At 40.7% G+C, this 22542-nt stretch overlaps 1 protein-coding gene across 1 annotated transcript in view; it reads right to left on the reverse strand.

Annotated features, from left to right (window-relative positions):
- The window catches only part of xpr1a (xenotropic and polytropic retrovirus receptor 1a), a 72502-nt gene that overhangs the window by 14956 nt on the left and 35004 nt on the right, over positions 1-22542 (reverse strand). Inside the window, exons 3-6 of the mRNA XM_020631805.3 lie at positions 6061-6162; positions 1223-1443; positions 853-1002; positions 676-759 (exon numbers count right to left, since the gene is read on the reverse strand). Of these exons, the coding sequence (XP_020487461.1) occupies positions 676-759; positions 853-1002; positions 1223-1443; positions 6061-6162 (557 nt within the window). The remainder of the gene's footprint in view (positions 1-675; positions 760-852; positions 1003-1222; positions 1444-6060; positions 6163-22542) is intronic.

Here is a 22542-nt window from a genome sequence, read left to right on the forward strand (position 1 = left end):
ATACATTTCTATTGCAAATAATATAACTGAATGAGACAGCTAACCACTTTATATATTTAAAAACAAGCTCTCAATATTGCATTTGCATACAGGCTCCACTTCATCAATGAAAGCAGCAGCTGAGCATGTCCACTCGGACTCCTTTTATCTGCCTGAATATATCTATTATACCCAAGCCTTCAGGGGAAATGTAGGGATCAATACTCGCAGAGCACAATTCAAGTGGGGCATGGCAGTAATTAATGCAGTAATAACAGTATAGATATAACATATGGGGGAGGTGGGGGGGGGGGTAGTAGTAATGTGCCACTAGCCTCGGTTTTGGTTCTGAAAGATATCCTGTCTGTTCTACAACGGAGAGGCACTTATAAAATCAATACTGAGGCTCTCATGGTTTCCATCTCTTGACATCTGTCCATCTTTTTCCATCCCTGTATTTCACTAACAACAAACATCCAACATGTTGTACTTCCCATAAACAAAACTTGTTTAAACAAAGAAGCATCGAGTCAAAGGTTATTCTAACTGGCATATTCTCAGACTGGGACACCACATATCAATTTAGGTAACAACAAAACAAACTCAATAACACAGAGGAACGTATTTTAATTGATTTAATTTGAATGTTCTGCATATTCAAAAAGTGTGTTCCAGTACAAGCAACTGTTTTCTGACCTGAGCTGCCCCCAGTGGAGGAACTCTCAGCCTCTTCATGGCCTTCTGACGATCTCCTCCCTCCAGCTCTGTGGTCACCAAGGCCTGAAAACATGAGAATAACCAGCATTTAGGTAAGTCTTGTATTTCAACCAAACTCTTTGAATCATAGCGTTACGTATTTGTGTGAGGAGGCACCTCTGTCTCCGAGATGAGCTGAGTGATCTTCTTGCAGGTGTAGAAAGGTGCCACCTCCACGTGAGCCACACGCCAGTCGGCCCCGCGAGGCGTATCCAGGATCTTATCATGTTTCTTCAGGATTTTACGGAAACCAGTGAAGTTCAGGTTCTGTTAACGACAACAAGGAAACAGCTATTAACAGAAAACTGAAACCAGAATGCTTTCTTCTGAATTTTCATTCAAAGCTTAACCTTTTTGCAAAGACTTTTCAGACTTGCATGAATGTGTGTGTGTGTGTGTGTGTGTGCGCGCGCGTGTGTGCGTGTGCATGTGCGTGTGTGCGTACATGTTTGTGTGCGTGCGTGCGTGTTTGTGTGTGTGTTCTAACCTGGTAGTTCTGGAGCAGGATGAGGCTGAGGTAGAACTCGCTGAAGGCTAGCTTCAGGTCCTTGATGTTGTGATGTTTGCAGCGCTCCTCCTGTGACAGGTGGAACATGGTCTTGCGTTTACGCAGGCCGGGCGGAGCGTTGCTCTCTCGCTGAGCGTCCAGTGAAGACTGTAGCTCATTCTGCAGCGTGGCAGAACGTCTCTGCGCTTCAGCAAGCTTTTCTACAAGAAAGAAGACGATTATCACATTTAAAGAGGATTTGTGTTTTTGTATGCTTATCTATGGTCATTATTGGGATGCTCATACTGCACTACTTTCATTCGTTTTCATATTTCCCATAATATCCACACTTGGAGGCTTTGTAGAACAACAGGAGCATTCTACTTTTACTAGGGTTGGAACAAGAAATCGGTCCGAATCGGTAATCGATTTTACGTTAATTGAATCGGTCTGTGGAGACCTGGCTCGGTAAAAACATTCTAATAACCGGTTGATGCTCAGGTTTGAAAATGATGAACCAGTTTACTGAGCCTTGACTTCCTATCTTGCATACTGTGTTTAGCGTCTGTTATGTGCGCGATCTTCAGCTTACTCACAAGAGTAACATGAGCTCATGGGGGGGCTTGCCTGTTAGCATAAGTCAGCTCACAAAGAGAAAAACATCCAAAATCTCTGCAGTGATTTACAGTTCCCAAACTCAGAAATGAACATGAAGGAAAACAAACTTTCCAAAAGTCTGCTCGTCTGTACACTTTGCAGAAAAAAATCGATTCAATACAATGACAGAAAAAGAAAATCTTATACACTGAGATGGCAAAGAGACACCTGTGCTGAGAAGCTAACGTTAGAAAGCATTAGCTCAAGCAGACCCGAATATCAATAATATTTTAAGCCCAAATCACTAAACAACAACAACAAAATCTCATTTAACACAATAATAAAACAGAGTGAATACTGTTAAACAGTTGTTCACTGTGTTTTGAGATGCAGTACACATCAAAAGTGGCATTTTGTGTTTAATTTGAAGGAAGCAATTATAATATCAGTTGTGTTGAAGTATTCTCTTTTTCTTGTTTGATTTGTTAAATGCAAGCAGCTGAAAGTTAGTTCACTTTGCCAATAAACCTAATTTGCAATGGGGGTCGAATAAGTTGAATTGCAACTGTGAGCTTGATGTCATTCAGCTGCTTCAGATGGACACCAGTGATCTTGACAGAGGATGGCTTTCAGTAATCATGAAGTACAAAGAAGCTGACTCGCCTGTGCCCCTCTGCCCTGCGACTGTCTGTTTGAGTAGGCAGACGTATGTGACTGTGCTGACATGTAAATGCTGCAGAGGGAGGACCCATTATCTGGGTCAGAGATGGGTTAATAAACCCAGAGAGAGAGGGGGATCACACAGGGTAGTAACCTGAATTTCATTAACACTTCATGTAACTCTACCAGCACTTTTACACAGATACGCTCTTATTCTCTGACAGTTCTAACCAATCAGATGCAATTTCAGGTTCATTCAGTAAATTATGGAGCTCATGTCTTTGATTGCCCCTTCATTTTCTCTAATTCAAATGATCCTTGTCTTTCAATTCTAATGATCAGGTCAAATGTAAGCGACTCAATCTTAGTTTGTTTTAAGGTTGTCAAGGTTGTACAGACACATGTAGTGGACTCAAATACAAAGATATGATGTGTTTCAACATCACGCCAGTTTTAAGTGATCTCATTGATCCAGAAGCACTTCTACAATTCCATTAGATGTCGGTTGGGTTTTTTATAATCAAACATGTGCCAAATGTGTAAAGAAATTGTATTGATTCAAACAGAGGGTGTCTTGGAGTTTTTCTTGTGATTTTATTTAAGCAGCAGATACTTTTGAACATGAACAGTCTGTGAACAGGTAGAGCCAGCTGACTCTGTTCAGTCAGAGTGCAGGTTGTAGAGTATATTCTAAGCACATCCTCTTTCAAAAACCACAGCTTTGTGGAACAACAATATCATTAATTGTTGATATACTTGTATTTTTAGAGTATATCCATACGAAAACAGGACTCAGCTTCCACTTCATCCAAATCACACAACTCACAAAATCTGTTTTCCTCTTGATTATTTTGAATCAACCAACCTCAGTGGCCTGAAGGACACCAGATCTTAACTGTGTGACCAAACAGTGGCTATACTAAATCTAGTGTTGTTGCAAATCATCCCTTCTCCTGATATGACCTACTGTCTCTTACATCTTGTAGGGAAAACATTAAATGACACCAAAGTGTTAGTGCTGCTATGTTGACGCACACTGTAGTGGTTTCTCTGTCTTTAACAGAGATTAGCAGCAATGATGATTTGGAGAGTATGTGGAGGGCTCAATGGTGACTTTCATACTCTCCTAAAACCACACCATCTTAAGCACAACAAATGAAACAGCCTCTTAAACGCACAGTTTCGCTCTACTCGGCTCTTACAGTCTGTCATTACAATGCTTGTGTGACACGTATCAACACAACCACAGCTATAGAGGTTTAGGGTAAATCTGAGGTCTGGTATCAGTATTTGTACATCATCTGTGTGGGGGGACTGAACAGCAAGGTGTTGCTAGTTTAGATTTCTACTGGTGTTGGTTTTAGTGGAGTAATTGAGCTTTTCTCAAGGTTCAGAAACCAACAATGTGAAAGGATATTTCTACGTGCACAAGAGTCAGTGAATATCTCTTTTTTGGTTTGTTCTTTAACCATTGAGATGAAAGTTTGATCCAACATGCTGGATCTCAGCGCAGTGCAGCAGGATGGCTTTGTGAGGTCAACGACCCCTTTCAGAGGGAGAGAGCTGTGTGTAGGAAAATGTCTTATGTAAAGTCAGCACACAATTTATCTCGATCTGTCCTCTGCTGCCTCTCTTTCACGATCTAATCAGCTTTTTCAAACCACTACACACACCCACACACACGCACTTACACACACAGTGAGTAGCATCGTGATAAAGCTGCCTGTCGGACACAACTCTGCAATTTCTTGCCTCCCTTCCTGTTTGCGGAGGATAAACAAGACATCTGAGTGCAGAAAGGAGACGCTGGTGTTTTCATACACAACATTTAACTAACCTCACACAGCTCAACTCTGCAGAGGACACACTGACTCACATACTGAAATACTAGTGTGATGTGACCCTGCTGTCAACAGTCTGCCTCGTGTTTTAAGCCATGTGGACGGACAGTATCATATAAGCGTAAACACAAGGGTTGATATAAGCCTAATATCAGTTTTTGTCACTGTATTATTGTTATAATTATGTATAATTTATTTTCAAAGATTTATTTTTGTACTTTTTTGTGCCTTTAATGGAGAGTTAGGACAGTGGATAGAGTTGGAAATCAGGGAGAGAGAGTAGGGAAATGTAAAGGAGCCTCAGGTGGGATTCGAACCTGGGCCGCCTGTTTGGAGGACCATAGCCTCCAAACATGGGCACGCACACTAACCACTACACCACCAGCGCACAAATGATGTAGAATTTCTATTGAAAGCAGCTATTAGAAGAGGCTGTTGTATAAGTCATAAAACAGATAACAATATATAAAAGATATGAATAAAAATGTCTTCATAAGGGATGTTTTAACCCCTACTGCATACTGCACGTTAAAAGAAAACCCTTAGAAGCTTCATTTCTATTTTAAACTACAAATTGGTGTGTTACACCCCATTTATCACATGTTTATGAACTGCTTATTATTGCTAAGTGTGGTGAGCAGCACAAATGAGATGTGACGTCATTTTCAAAGCAAAGAAACGATGTTGTCATACTCGTTAGATAATGTTCATGTTTATAATAGACAACTTAAAAAGACATGGCCTCAGCAGCAGCTAACATTAAGCTTCTGGCATATTAAGGTCAAGATATAGGCCTACACTGATTTAAAAAAAAATTACTTTAAGCCTTCAAAGTTTCTCCAGCTTTTCAGTAAATCAGCCTCCTGCTAACAGGATCCACAATGATTCATATGTTGTTTGTTCGCTGCTCCTGCCATCCATCTGCCAGTTGTTTCCCATCATTATGAGCTGGAACAGTCTTGCCAGTCAACCTTGGCCCTCAGGTGAACCTGGAGTTTCACACACAGCCTCTAGGGGGAGCACTCTCTGAGTTGAGATGAGTCCCCACTGAGCTGGAGTTCAAAACCAGCAGGCAACCTTCTGGTACCAGAATAACAGAATATATTATAGCTCCCATCTCATGTTACATGGTACAAACATACTCCTCTGCTCCCTGAAATACACACAGGCCGCCCTGCATGCAGAAACACGACAACCACTCACTGCTGCTTCAGCGCCAAGATGATAGAGGAAGTTTGGTTGATACACACTAAATAAACTCAACAGCTCTCATGGTTATAAGTGATGGTACACCTCTAAATAGAAAGGTTTATACCAAATATAATTGCACACCACAAGAAAATAACATGGGTTCAGGATCAGGAAAGAAGCATTATAGCAGAGCACACTCATCATGTACTCGTGTTTTATGTAATGATGGTATAATTGTGTAATGAAGAAACACTCTCTGCTCACCAGTATGTTTTTCTTTGCTCTTGTGTTGATACTGTAAATATGTCTAATGACACCTAGTGTTGATACAAAGGCAAAAACTGTCATCGTAGTGTTTGACTTTGTTACTTTGTCTGCCATCTTGAACATTTTGTAAACATTACTCAGTAAAATCCTTTTCACGTCATGTCTCATTGTGCCCTGAGGGGCAAGCTGTCCTCAAGACATTTTCAGGAGTGATACGATACACTTTATTGTCCCCTTGGCGAAATGTGTGCATGTTTTAAAAGTGCTAAAGTAAAAACATACCTGAATAGAATGTGTTGATTTTCAGGAGCTCCTTCTCGCAGGTCTGGAAAAACCTCTCCTCAAACTTGGCGTAGTATCTCTTCACGGTGTCTTCATCTGTGACTGCAGCAAGAACAAAAGGGCAAAACAATAGTGATTAGCTTCATTCAAACATCACAGGTACATATGGAGATATAAATCACTTTATTCTATAATCTGGACTCAAGGAACAGTTTGATTTGGTCCCTCTTTTTTATTTACTGTAAACAATTAAACATGCTGATGCCTCATAGCTGATGATGACACAGCAATGTGTGAAGCACTGAAACGTGAAGCCTTGCTAAATGATGACACCAGTAAAACCAACCTCTCAACATTGAGATGGTGAGAATTTATAGTCGCTGTAAAGCTAAATGATGAGGTTTAATAGCAACACAAACAGCTGCAGCTTTTCTTTTTCTAACAAACAGCAGTGAATGAGTCATCCTGTTCATTTTTACTGCTTACACTTTAACTATGTATTCTCAAAAGGTTGGATAACTTTCAAAAACATGCATTTGAGATCATTTACTGGATCTTGGAACAGAATTAGAAAGTATGTAGTCGTATATTTTATTCAAGTCAAAGTATGTGTTTTACTTTGCTTTCTATTACATGACTCTACTACAGATAACAGTTTCTCACTCTGGACAACTTTTTTACATGGTTTTCCTTTTAACAACTCAGCAAATGTTTCACAATCATTTTACTGTCGATGATTTCTTGTAGGTTGCTCTGCACTGAGTCTCACACACATCCATTCAGTGTTACAATTAGATCATAGTCCTCCTTCCGTTTCTCTCCAGTCTTAAGAAGCCTGCATGTCTTTTTCAGCAGAAGCCAATTCAATCAGCATTGATGCTCTGTCTCATGCAATCCTCTGCTTCATTCACAGCCGGCTACCTGACACCTGAAGGAGCTTTAAAGTTTGGCCAAAGAAATCTTGGGAAAGATGTTGGCTGTAGCCATTGGCCAGATGAGCTTTTCAACCTGACATTATGCAAAAAGCAATTTACATGGAGATCCCATATCAAATATCAAACTCTAATAATCTACAGGGTGCCTTGTACATTATTTCTAAATATAGTTTGACATTTTCAAAACTCAGACTTGGCGTGTCACCAGTATCTGAACCAGAACGTTCTCGTGGTTTTCATTCCAGACATGGAGGATGTAGGTTTTTAAAGTGGATATCATGTCAGATCCAATAGTGATACTACAGCATAAACATTTGTGGTTATAGAAAGTGAGCCTAGGCGGTAGCTGGTAGATTGAGAGGCTTTCTATTCAACACAGCAATCAGAAAGAGCTGCCTGGGGCTGCAGCATGTCGATATCACTCTGCTGGGTTCACACACAGAGGCTACACTACCTATGTCTGCAACACGGATATATGAATCTGTGATGAAAAGGTGGGGGAAAAAAAGTGCAACAGTAGCTTTAAAATCCAATAGCTTTACAAGGAAATATAAATAAGAAACTGCATCAGATGCTTAGATAATCAATTGAAAGTAATTTAAACTGCACTCTGCAGGCTGCTTATTAAAGCCTCGAGTAGCCTGTGAAAAGATTCCTACAGCAGATCTGCTGCTAAACAACACTTCATCTATTCAATCGAAAAGCTGTGTGTATCAAAGTAGTCCTTATCAGACAGAACAAGAACATAATGTAAATTATGATTAGGGAAGGGTACACAATGTAGTAATCATACAAAGCAAGAACAAACCTCAATTTAAAGTCCCATACAGTGACTTTAAAAGAAAGACAAACAACAAATAAACAGAGCGTTACAGTCTATTGATGAACATGGAAATGCAGTGTTATAGACAAAGAGGAGTTAAGTACAAGGAAAAAGACAGGGAAAATACCAGGGTATGTATATTGCCATGCTTAGTAGAATGGGCCACTTGCCATTCAAAACTCCAGAAAATCCCACCCCGTAAAAAAGGGTGAGAGAAGGGAGAGATAATGAAGCTGCAGAGAGATGGAATTGAATGAAATGTAGAGCGACAATAAAGAAGGTGGGAGAGAAGACAGATGGTCTCCAATCTGCCTCACACTTCTACCCAATTGCACAGTTCAGCTGCACTCACAACTCTTTCAGCCCTACAACCATGCAGCGGACTGTCTGACTGCTACAGACAGACAGACAGACAGACAGACAGACACACAGACAGACACACAGACAGACACACAGACAGACAGACAGACAGACAGACAGACAGACAGGCAGACAGGCAGGCAGACAGACAGTCAGACAGACAATCAGACAGACAGACAGACAGACAGGCAGACACACAGACAGACAGACACACAGACACACAGACAGTCAGACAGACAGTCAGACAGACAGACAGACAGACAGACAGACAGACAGGCAGACAGGCAGACAGAGTCAGTCAGGCAGACAGGCAGACAGGCAGACAGACAGACACACAGACACACAGACAGACAGACAGACAGACAGACAGACACACACACACACACACACACACACACACACACACACACACACACAGACAGACAGACACACAGACAGACAGACACACAGACACACAGACAGACAGACAGACAGACAGTCAGACACACAGACACACAGACACACAGACAGACAGACAGACAGTCAGACACACAGACACACAGACACACACACAGACAGACAGACAGACACACAGACACACACACAGACAGACAGACACACAGACAGACAGACAGTCAGACACACAGACACACAGACAGACAGATATAAAGATAGCTGACTGTCTGAATAGAGGGATGCATGCTTGATTTGCTGACTGACCTTCTGGCGAGCAGGTTTGCTTAATGACTGAACCTGGCCAGTCAGGGTGCCATGACAGAATGAGTAATGGTCCAACAAGCTCTTTTAGCTAAACCTGCAGGCAAACAGCACACTAAGCTGTACTGTAATTTAAAGTAAAAGGTTATACAGCTAATGAACAGCTGGTATGAAATAGGGGTGACGGATAGAGATGCAGAGGATCAGACTTAGAGCATTTAGCGATCTGTGGTTCAGTATCATGTCCTTTCAGACATTAAGCTTAAAACAAGTCGTAATATGCAGAAAGAAATTATTTATAATTTGGCAACAAATAAAATCCCTAATCATTGTAATGACAACAAAACTATACCTTTAATTTCCTGTAATACAAACTAAATGTAGGAAGGACTCTTAAAACTGTCCTATGTGCCCATGCAGTGCATTTGCTGAGATGTTTGGCAGCATTTAGATATTTACGTACATTTTATGAATTTGCCTTTATTCCCACTTGCATGCTGACTAACAGAGTGTGTGCGTTGGTGGATGAAAGTGTAGATGTGGGGGCACTTTGCAGCTATGCAGAAGGGGTTATGAAATTACTCTGCACCCTCGGCTCTTTCATTCTTGCTGACCCTACGCACACTGAACACATCAGTGGAGGCGTGTTTGTTTATTTCGACATATCAGCACCTGCACACACATCTTTTTTTTGTTGGTGCATTTACGTGTGTGAGGTGTGTGATGTGTAAGAACCAAGGCGGGAGTCAGAGAGAGTTCATCCATACAGCTGTGTGTTGATGATGAGTCTGTCAGCTGTCTCATCTTAAGGCCCCGACACACCAAGACTGCCCCACGCTTTACCTTCAGCTAGCATTAGCATACATTAGCATCTTTAACATCTCATAATCACATTGTCTCACGCTTGTACCCGCTTTCTATGAAGTGTCCTGTTGTGTAAATGCAATAAAACCTGATTACAAGTCATTCTTTGTTCATGTAGTTATAAGGCCTTTACTGTCTTTAATTGAATCTGTGGTGTCAGTGTTTCTAGAAATCTGACAGCTTCCCTCTCTGCTAAACAGCGTGGCTTCTCATTATCTCAAGTCTTGGTGCAGGGATTGCTTAATAGAGTTTCACAAGGGCCAGTGTTCACAAAGGTATCTGAAGATAAACAACACAGGTAGAAAGGTAGAAAGCCTCTTGTCACCCTTCTGTGCTCCCTCAAAAGCCACGCCCCTCACTTACAACATGCAAGAGCTCCATTGCTCCAGAAGCGGCCCTCAGCTCATGGCTTGCATTGTGTATAAACTACATCTTATCGTTTCTTACTCAGTGGTAAGTAAACACTAAACTTTATCATAATACATGTTAAAAGGAAAGTGTGACTATTTTACTACTCACAACGGCCAAAGACAAACTCAGTATACACTCTGTGATCAGTGACGCACTTTGAATGTGGGCTAGTGCACGCAAGGGGTAGAGAACGAGCAGGGAGACAGGGAGGCATGATTGGTTCATTAAATTGGTACCTCGTGGCAGACATTGGTCAAAGTTTTTACATGCTTACAACTGCTACAGAGGACGGACTTTCTTCGTTCCTTTTTCAGAGCACATGAGTTATCAATGTCTGTCACCCTCCACACAGAGACCATGAACCATCGGGACTTCCTCGCAAACATTTTATTTGGAGATGTGAATCCTTTCCTCTGTATTTGCCCAGATAAGCAACTCTTCCTCCCCATCGCCACACTGACTTAAAGACACAGCACACAGAGGGCCCCTCTGGAGCTCCACATTAGAGAATAATGGCTCCGTCCCTGCAGGGTGGTATGCTGATATATGCCCCTGCTCCCTCTGTGGGTCAGTTTATGTTTGTGTGTCTTTATACTTCAGCACTTGCACTTCAGGTGTCAACAGTAAATACCATCCTTCATTGCCTAAGGAGGCTGAATGGATGTATTTATCAGTATTTGTGAGGACATTTAATAAGTGCAGGGTTTGATTGCCTAACTGACCATCCTGAATGAGTATTAACAGCAGCAGACTTTAATTAATGTGAGAAAAATCAATTTGTGCTTTGATTAGATTTCAGCACATTTATACTCTCAGACACAACCATTAAACAAATATGCCAACATTTTATTTTTTAAATCAACAAAAGATAATCAATCAGTTTCTTCATCATTCTTAATTCATGCATTCTTAATCATTCATCAAGTAAAAATACCAAATATTTGCTGCTCAAATTTTAAAAATATACACAATTTTCTTTTTCACAACATAAATTAACTACATTGAGTTTGTTGATGGAAAAAAAGAGTTGATAAACTTGTTTACATTTGACATTTCATCTGATTTAAATCTGTATTTATATTGTTAAATAATTGGCATCTAAATTAGCACTGGAAGTCAAACCCAGTACTTTCAAACAAATGGAAAACCTTTTCAGGGCCTATAGATTATTTTATCACCATCACCCCCATCAGCACCAACAACTAAAACACTACACTGTCAATATGAGCACAAGATGCCTTGGCCCCAAAAGCAGAGAAACAAGGGCTATGGCGTGGCGATAATGAGACAAAATCGGGTAAAACACAATATAGAGATCCAGTGCAACATATTGTGTTCATCACTTGACTTTTTTTGAGACAAAGAATTGTGCTGGTAGCTAGAAAAACAACTCTTGACCCGCAGTATTCCCAGGACAGCTCGTAGCAGCCCCCGTCTCTCACTAACCCCTTCTTCTGTAGTTTATATAAATAAATGATGAGAAAGCTTCCCCAGAACCCCTCTACTCTAAACCCTGAAACCCTTCTCACACACACCCAACCCCCACCTTCTTATATTCCCATACAGGCGTTCTATGACTCAACCCCATAAAAGCAGCACATAAATCCTGCAAGGAGACCCCAGTTTGCTTACAGTGAGAGACAACAACAACCAACACAAACACATACATCACAACCTGCGAATACACCGTTTCCCATCTTCCCATCATTTTCTTTCTTCAAGAAAAAATAACTGATGCCGTTTTAACTATTGGATTTTTCTAATTGTGGTTAAAATGTACTCCAAACATGCTGCTCCATCACCTGAGTGTCTTTTTATAGTTCTTGATTAAGAGGATGGTTGAGAAGAATATTCTTATTTCAAAAGAAATAGCTGTGCAGCTACAGAGAGAGACCATTTTATCTGGTTACTGATTCCTCTTAATGACCTGCAAAAAAAAAAGAGACCAGCAGCACAAACACAGACTATTTCTTTATTGATATTTTTAATGCCTGCAATCACTGCCAAAAGAAGGCTATGAAAGGGTTAACAGCACACTGCATAAACAACCTTTATTTTACATTTTCCACTGCAAAGATTCTCAGAGAGAAACACAGGAAGAAGACGACAAAATAGAGATATTGAGATATAAGATGTACCCCATTGTCTACATTGTTCACCGAAATCAACGCAAATCAAAAGTTCCACACAGCAGCTTTAAACGTTAATACATAAACATCCTGAAAAGATAGACAGATGTTCATTTATGTATCAGAAGACTAATGAGTTTATGTAAGTAAGTAAAAAATAAACAGAAATGGCTTTAACATATCCACATACGTGTGTTCAATACATTGTATGGATATGCATAGACAGGTTCATGAACATCACTTGTATAAATGCAGAAGCCTTTTTCTTAGGCAGTAGAGCCAAATGTCAAAGAATTCATAAAGAAAAAATACACAGATTGGTTTATTTGTCAATTTAACGATCCATCACAGGTATCATCCTGGGAGCCTTTTGCTGTTAAGTTTTGAAGGACAAGAAAGGTGAAAAGGTGAGTCATGGCTTCCTCTGTTGTAGGAGCTCAGATATCATCCATCATAAAACCAGAGCTCGGTAATAGAGGCGAGGACATGGCATCTATCTCTTCACACTGCTCCAAAAAAGTATAAAACAAGCCCCAAGACACACACCTGTTTTATGGTCCTTCTTTAAGCTCAGTTTATCTCATTTAATGACAACTCACAACAAGATATAAACTTTGTGCAGATAGAATTACTGCCCCGGGGAGCTGAGGAGGCCATTACATTATGATTATCTCTGTATTAGCTCTCTTATCACTCCCCTCCAAGCAACAAAGGTGTAAATCACAAATGAAGAGAAGGACAAACTGAGCTATAAAAGAAAATGGGTTTGGCTTAACTCTGGGCAAATATTAATCTAAGGAGACAAAGAGAGTGAGTGCATGAAAACAACTTCAACAGCATCCAGTGTCTGGCTTTGAGGAGGGAAACACAACACTAAAACCAGCCAGATACTCCCCTCCTCCTCCTCCACCCCCTCCTCCCACTTATTCCCATTCAGCCCTCCAGCCACAATTAATTCTACCAATCATGTCTCTCATGAAGGCCAGGGGAGCATTAAGAATGCACACTCACTTGGCAAGACCGCCAGCCAGGGACGACCGGAGGCATGTGGAGGAACTGCTGCAGCTCCTAATCTATTGTATGCTATTTATACTGCCAGACTGCAAGCTAAGCAGATCCCCAAAAAAATGCACTTCACTGGGTAGTGAAAAGGATATGATATGAGAGTGGGAATAACATATTCAACATATTCCTGGAAGTGTTGATATCTCTGTTTCATGTGAGAGAGATGGAGAGAAAGAGAGGGAGAGATTGGCATGTGTGATGAATATATCACACATGTGTGAAGCAGAATATATCCTGGACAGGTCGCAAGTCAATCACAGGGCGGACGTGTAGAGAAAAAAAATCTTCTGCCTGATGCATTTGAATTGTTTTTTGTGCCACAAATTGTGAATCAGTTAGAAACTACTTAGGATATATTTACTGTCTACATGGAGAAGCACTTCTAGCCATGGAGCCAGACAAACATACCGCTCAAGTTTTATTTTGGATGAAACAATGTTGATTTTTTGCTTTGATGCAGCACTAACACAAGCTGGACAGGACATTTTCTAGACAAGAAATGAGTTGCTATTTTAACAACCTTCTGTGCAAATTGAAGAGAGCAGATTTAATGACACCTGTCCTTTTTCTTCTATGCCTTGAAAAAGTTTCCATGGCAGTTAATGAAGTGTTAATTGTCACTGGGATGTACTTGTGCATTTCAGATATCTGATAAAAGTGAGAATAATATAGGATAGATTTTTCTTTTCCATGTCATGAAATATCAACCTGAATGACATTCACTCTACGACTTAGTAACTACACGAGACAGGAAACTTTTCATTGTGTACCCTTTGCAGCAATTACCTTAACAAGACATTATTTTGAGACGGTGCCTTGTTTAAAGTACACTAACGGGGAAAGTTTGAAAGTTTCTGAGAACCGCAATTAGGTCATGTATGATATTGTTATTGTTTTGTCCATAAGGCTCATAATCTCTGTTTGAGATCTGCTCTGTCAGTAACCATTGCCTGCATGTACTCAATATGCTTGGACTTAGCCCTGACAGTTCCAGCCTACATGTAAAACAAGAACTCTCATATACCGAGGTCAGCACATCGTAGAACCCAAAAGACATATGAAATATGATGACTCCATTTGAAGTTCATTTTAAGGCTATATCTACTTGGCTGAAAGCTCAGAAGAGGCTTGATGGGAATAAAGGAGATGATGGTAGAAGGTAGATGATGAAGAACAGGAAAGAGAGAAAAAGTATGTCACATATACTTCCAATCAGACAAACAGGATGTCCAAAGAAGAAACAGGATTATTGACCAAGAGGGGCTGATGGGAAAGTTAATTACTCCAGCTCTTTACTCTTCAGATGGGAATACTCCCCTTCTCCCTATCCTCTCCTTATTTCACTAAGCTGCTGCTGTGAAGTATTATCTCTGCCTGTCAGAGCCAGGGGAAGTTTGGCCCAGACCTCTCTCTCTCTCTCTCGCTCTCTCTCTCTCTCTGTCTCTCTCTCTGTCTCTGTCTCCTTGAAGATGAGGATAGTTTTTCAGAGTCTTGCTGCCCCCTGTATCTCTGTAGGTAAGAGACTGTTGGAAAAGGCAAACTGATAACAGTGTGAATTAAAAGCGGTTTGATTCATGTCTTTGGGTGAAATGTTCCTCCAGACTTTTCGGCTTCAATCACATCTCCCAAACTTCGTCAGACATCTTAAATCCTTTGAGATCCAGAATATTTATAAATCATATTTGTCCGTCTGTAAGAGTCCGCTCTGGGGGTATTATGAACTAAAATGTCTGTCTGGTCTGATCACACGCTGTTGTGTTTAACATTATTGTTAATGCTAGCTTTTTAATGTGATATTTATTGCTAGTATCATGTTCCCATACAGTCTGCCACAGATCAGTTAATGCAGATTTAATTCCTGAGGCAGCAGTCCAATAAAGGATGTGGATAAGTATCAGTGTCTCAGTATGCAAACTCACGTCCTGCACAGATCTCTTATGAACATGAATTAAAGCTAATCCAATCTGTAGAGATCAGGTCTGATTTCTTGCAGGTTCTTCTAAAGAGGACAGCTACAGCGGAGCCTGCAGGGTGAGTAGACAACTCAAGATTTATATATTTATGCGGAAAAATGGAGGATTGGTGAGTTCTATATTTTCTTCTCTTGTTTGAAAGGATTACGCAATATGATCAGTATTTCTCTTCCGATTTCTAAACATGTAGAAGAAAAGCCACATTTCAGAAAATAGATTTTTATCGATCAACTATCTGCAAGACTCATCAAGTACAAATGAAATGATCTGAATGAAATGATATCTTATGGATCAATAACTGGACACACACTTGTCATTTCATAAAAGGGATTTCATATTTAAACCGCAGCGTAACAATACAGCTCTAACCTCTGAAACTCATTGAATCGAAGTTGTAGTAACATTAGGCAGAAAGAGGAGCGCGACAGAACAACGATGACAGCAGACACAATAGGCCATCCTGATAGAACCAACAAACACAACCTCAAAATACGAGTGTGTGTGTTTTTTTTCTTCTTGGATTTCCTCCATTATCAGGAAACCAATGTCCAATTGCAACCTAAGCCTCAAGTGCACTTGAGTGCCTTCAGTGCATCGTGTGTTTATAGATCTCAGGAAGTCATCACGCTGATAGACATCTCTGTTGAATCATCTCAGGCCTGAATGTTGGGATGTCCATTAAAATGATCTGGCAGAGTATTTAAATTGTTGTTTATTATCAAGTGCATTGTACGTTTTCAAGTTTTTTTTTTTTTTAAGCATTAAAACAAAATTTACATTTATTCCCACAGACTATTCGGCCCTGTAATGACCTTCACTCCATACTAAACACGTGGATATGTATAAGCCTGCTGTGACTGTAATGGACAACATAGCTGCACAGAGCTGCAACATGCAGGGAGCTGCTTTTAGAAAATTATTCAATTACTCACTGAGCTGGAAAAGTGAAGGTCACAGGAAGCTGACTACAAAAATTAGCAGAGGTGTGCAAAAGGAACAAGAGTGAGGAGAGAGGAAGGAAAATAAAGGAGAAAGGTGAGATGGAGGCAGGAGAGGGGCTGGTGGTTGAGGGTTAAGGGTTTGTGTTAGTTTGTGTGGGAACAAAAGAGAGAGATATGAGGTCTGCAGTGTAGCATCCTGTAAACAATTCATTAATATAATCAATTTCCATAATTTTTTCCTCTGTATTTCTAGAAGAGGATCAGTCAGGATATGCATTGTCTGAACCCGGGGAGTAGATACAGTACAAACTCCAATCTTCCCTAATGCTCACCACCTAACAGCTTAACCCCATTAGTCAGGGCTGCTCTACAAGGTCACGGCTCATTAAGACAACAATAAGGTTCATGTTCTGCTCTGAAAACAAGACTGATATTAATCATCATCTAGTCCATGGAGAAAAGAGAACATAGGCTATACTTCACTGTGCCGCTGATGTCTGAATTATCTGCATGGCTGGAGGGAGGACCAGACAGTTCTATGTCTTCCTTTCTGCCACCTTGGGTTTCCTCTTCTTTCTTTGCTCTTTTTTTCCCCTCTCTCCCTCCCTCTCTCCCTCCCTCTCTCCCTCCCTATCTTTGCTCCTCAATGAGCTTTTTAAGTTTATACAGATGCAACCAAGTGGAATGAAAAAGAGCAGCATCCCAGTGAACGCGCTGCATTCATACGGAAAATCTCGGGGCATTATCTGGGAGGCTCCTGTATGGTGGGGGGGGGGGGGGGGGGGGGGAGAAGTCATCAGAGTCATGACTGCAGCTGCTTTGTGCTACATTCAGCAGTGATGGACTGTCAGACAGAGGAGCTCCAAAAAAAAAGTTCTGTGATGTCTTTTTTAATTTAAAGAGACTATGGTGGGTAAGCTTTGAACATGGTCTGCTTAAAGTATCCAATTTAATATACATGCTTTAAATTTACATGAAAGATTTGATATAAATCAGACTTTTCTCACTTCATTTTTTAAAATGAACTTGCGGTTGAATTAGATGATTAGTGAATTGTGGTTAGGGAATGTTAAAGCCTGCGTGAACCAGCAGCCTGGTTTGAAGAGCAGAGCAGAGATGTCCTGCAGGTTTTGCATGACCTTACATCATCTTCTTCAACGCTATTATAATCCAGCCTATACTTCAATGTCTTATTGTTACATTGGAAATACACAGCATGTCATAAGGCGGAGAAGTCTTTGGTCAGTTTTTAAATACTGAAATACAAATGTATTCATAACTCTCATAAAATAAGAATGGCTCTAGCACTAGCATTTGAGCTGGAGAGTAAATGCTGAGTTCATTGTTGAGAGAGAAGCAAAAGAAAATACAAAGCTGTTGGACATAGATTGATGCTTCCTGCCACTTGATTTGTTCTGAACCTTAATAACTCCGGACACTGCTGATGGATGGAAAAGGGAAATTAACTGTCTCACAAATAAAGCACCTCTACAACACATTAGAGGACTAGGTCTGATGATATGGACAAGCCTCCGCACTGAAACATTAAACAAAGGAAATTCAGTATGACTAAACGCTAAAGAAAAAAGCAAAGAAAAGATCATTTGTTATTTGACCTTAAAATGAACCAATGTGTACTTAAAAATAGTTTACATCAAAATACAGGTTTAATATCATACATGAAACAAGATTTATTCAAACATATGACCAGGAGCCAAAAACTCTTTTGAGCGGAAAAGCATTTTGACATCTATAATAACACACAGCCACCTGGTTGGAAGAAAATTGCTCTCCCATTTCAGTGTCTACATGTGTGTGTGTGTGTGTGTGTGTGTGTGTGTGTGTGTGTGTGTGTGTGTGCTTACTATAAATGCCCCAATAGACTTGCATGTGTGTGTGAGTAAGTGTGTCTTGTCCCAATTTTTGTGCGCTGGTTGGCTAGGAGTGACATTGTCATTATCGACATCTCTCTCCGCTCCCCTGGATCCTGTAGCCATTAGCAACTGACTCTGGGAACTGGCCTCTCCTCGGCTGCAGCCAATCGCTTTCACATCACCGTGCGACTGTGTGCATGCATGCGAATGAGCAGATGTTCTTTTTGTGTGTGTGTGTGTGTGTGTGTGTGTGTGTGTGTGTGTGTGTGTGTGTGTGTGTGTGTGTGTGTGTGTGTGTGTGTGTGTGTGTGTGTGTGTGTGTGTGTGTGTGTGTGTGTCGTGTTTTGCTATTGCTCTACTGTGATTGAGTGCATCGGTGCTGATTATTTGATAAAATGCAACCTTACTGTTATTCATTTATACCCAATTTATTTCAGTGTTAGGACAAATGTTCCAGGGCAGCTTTTTATCCCCACAGTGACAGACAACAGCAGAAAACACACACACAGATGTTTTCAGGCCAGGCATGCAGAACAGAAAACTGCTCGACAGAGGGGAGGGTAAAATAATCAATAGATGTGTTGATTAGGTCTACTCAGTACCTTTGTATTGCATGGCCAAAAACTGCCCGTCTGGAAATCAATAATCTGGTCTCTGATGAGGCCACGCTACACATCTCACTGAGCTGAGGAAAAGAGCCGTACACACCCACTGAGACTGAAATGAGACTTTAAATGGGCTATATGTAACTTTCAAAAATACTGTGTTTGTCGTGATACCGCATGGCGACCTGCACCAGTAAACTGTTGGGCACAAACGAGCATCATCATCGGCCGCAAAACACTGGATATTTACCAGCATAATGTTTACAGAGGAGGTAAGTGGACATACACATGTGAAAATCTGTGAAGGAGTCTGTGTGTCTGTATTCATTCTCCATCCTACAAACGACAGTCTCTGCAGGCACTGGCTGAGAGCAGGAGTGTGTGATGAGTTTGTCCGCCTTTGAGAGCTCGTAGGGCGGATAGAAGTGTGTGGAAGACGGCCTCTGGCTGTAGAGAGTGTGTGATGAGTTTGTACTGTTGATCTCTGTAAGCGGAGCGGAGTGAGGAGGACGTTGAGAACGTGCATAAAATGTCACTTCCTGGAGCTTTCGCAGAAAATACGACCCAGTGAAAATCTTTATACAGGCAACACAGATAGACAGTGAACATCTACTTTTTCACATCAGTTAACCGTTCGCTTATTAATGGGCGATAAAAAAAATATTTATACACGTAAAAAGTTACATATAGCCCCTTTAAGAAAAGGGCTATTGATAGTGGGACAAATAAAAACTTTGTTATAGGCATATGTTTCCATGCAGGACCACAAATAAAGCTGATTGTTCCTAAAAGGAGCAAGAGAGGAGAGTCATTTAGATGTAAACAGAGCTTTACTGTATGTTAACTATCTGCTCAAAGTCGCTGTCTGGAGAGAAAAGTCAGCAGTTGCAGAATGTTTTGAGCGGCACTGAGCATGTAGGATGTGTCCTCAAAATGTAGTAGCAATCATTCATAGCTGAAACATTTTGTGGAATAAAATGTTCAAAAGCGTCTTAGAAACAGCTGAGCAGGACTCATGCATCGTCTAGACTTCCACAGATAAACTACGGATTCGGAGATAGAGTAACCTTTAAGCTGACACTGACCCTTTACACCGCGCAGTCAACACTCCAGGCACTTGTTGGCTCGGCAACATGAAAAGCCTTTTATATTAAAGGCCCCGCTGGGAGAGTGTGAGTGTATAAAAAACTCCTCTTCTCACTGTTCAGACAGGAATCTCTGGCTGAGTTTTTAAGAAATATCAGAGATGTAGGAGGAAGGAAAACAACTTTGAGGATGTTTAATTTAGCAATCACTTTATACATTGGAGCTAAAAATATACAATACACCAAATTAGGTTCTTAAGGTGGAACAAACCCTTCATTCATTAAAACATCTGAGGCTTTAACACCCCAGACTGTAGGGATTCTCTATTTAAAATAGATGATCACAAAAATTGAATGCATCCTCCAACACTGCAGAAAAGCAGTTTGTGTCTGAATAGTTTGTAACGGACGATGATAAAGATAAAACAGTGAATAATACTGTACACCAACATACAGCACATTTGTTCAACGCAGATATGTTGACACAAATATAGTACACTAATCGAGTATGCTAATTAGTCTTTTTCTTCGTTACCATGGGAGCTAGAGAGAGAGAGAGAGAGAGCGAGAGAGATCATATATTATAGCTACATTACTGGCTGGCGGGGGACTTTAATCAGCCCCACTAATAAAAAACAGGGTGGGCTGAGGGAGGAGGGTCCACTGGGAGTCACAGCTCTTTGTGTCTCCTAAGCCCCCCTGGACCACGACAACCTCTCCCTCTTACCCCCACAGCACCATCATCCTGCCCCCGCCCAAAACGCCTTCTCCATCCTCATGCCCCCCTTTTATCATCTTCACTTGTTCATGTAGGAATATAAAAAGAGAGATCAAACCTTGATCCAACCAGCAAGGCTCATATCAAGGCCTGATAGTGCAACACCCAAAGTCCTTCTCAGAAATCCCCCCTCCCCCCCTTTGTGGACAAACACCTGTACCCCTCTGGCTGAACAGCCCCCCAGCAGATGATGGATGTGACAGAGAAGGCCCTGGTGACGGCTGGGAGCCCCGGTCTAGCTGATGGCTTATTCATTACAGACAGCTTTAACTATCCTTTAGGGGCCCTGAAATGTGGAGAGCCGAGCTATGCTCAGCACAAACACATTTATTGTAATGATTTTGGCAGCAGCAGCAACACAGGATGTACAGGTATACACCCTGATGCTGCTGTGTGCCACAATCTGACCTTTGTAAATTAAGCTTTCAGCTTGTGATCTGATACAACAGGGGAAGTAATTAATAACACCTAAGTAATCTGAAACTGCTTACGTTTATACAACTTTAAGTCTGAATAAGTGCAATCACTTTGCCCTTTTTAGTTTATCCATGTTACCGTATGCACTGAACTAAATCACTAAAATAACACACTGCCAATGAAGTCAACCATGAATGGATTGTGCTGCACTTTAATTAATACTAAATATCTTTAAATTCTTTCTTTTTTACACAATACTTTTTACACATACTGTATATTTTAGAGGGGACATGCACATTGAAGAACAATATATTTTATCTATTTTTAATATATATTTTTGCAGATTATCAAGCAATCAACCAAGTCTTATTGACATTAATTAATTTACATTATTTACATTTTTAGAAAGCGCGCAGGTTTAAATCGTACATTTTGCTTTATTATTAAAGGAAACCTAATATTACTCCACCATGTGAAACACTTGGGAACAATGGTAAGAAAAAGTGTCTCTTTACCAGGTAGCAGGACCGGAATGATTGATATATTGCCATCTACCATGCATGATAGTCCGAGAAATTGTGATATAGAAAGAGGCAGAAATAAAGCAATGTACCGAAACAAACATAAGCCTAACATGAAAAATAAGAAATAATCTGTGGCACACTGAAAATTACTTTCCTGTAACTTCATTGTGAGCAAATGCGTTCGGCCTAGCTTCCTCGGGTTCACCCAGTAATTACATTATTTTTCATTGTATGTTCCTGCAACCGTGCGCACCTGAGAACAAGAGGCTGTTTACCGGGTACCCTGTAGGTCTACACCTGTAAACATGATGACTGATTTTCCTCAGTAAAACACAATGTATTGACACTTACTAATGACAAATTCAGAGATTAAAGTATAACTGGAGCAGGACTCATGAACAAAATATTCATGTTGTTGTTATTGGCGATGAGATCAACCTTTTCCTGGGTTTCAAGTTCCTCTTCCTCTTTGTACACTAATAGAAATCATAGTTATCAGTCTGCTTGAGGGCAAATTTTTGTTAATGTTTTACAGACAGAAGTTGCTGTGGTCTCGGTGGTGTTTGTGATTGTGCAACATGCTGTGCGTCTGAGTGAAACTTAAAGCACGTGAACCAGCAACTCTGAGCTCATATGTTTATTTGATTTCTTTAAAGGCTGTCCAAATGATCCACCATGAAATCTAGGAATTTATAGAGAACTCAAACCATCCCTATACATCAAAATGTTCTCCAACATTTCACACTTGTAAACACATCATGTTCACACATTCAGCTCAGAAACAGTCATCCAGCACAACAGTATCTGCCTGCTGCACAGTGATTCAGACTAACACTGACTTCAGGCAATAAGCACTTGTAACTTTATCTGAGGGCAAGTTGAGTCTGAATTATATTAGTCTCCTTAGCAGACATTTCCGACATAACACTGTCTCCCCGACTGTCTGTCTAGTCTGCCTATAAACCACCATTACAGGAGCCCAAACTGTGGCAGTGCTTCTTC

This window comes from Labrus bergylta, chromosome 6 (assembly GCF_963930695.1).
Source record: "Labrus bergylta chromosome 6, fLabBer1.1, whole genome shotgun sequence".
NCBI lineage: Eukaryota > Metazoa > Chordata > Actinopteri > Labriformes > Labridae > Labrus > Labrus bergylta.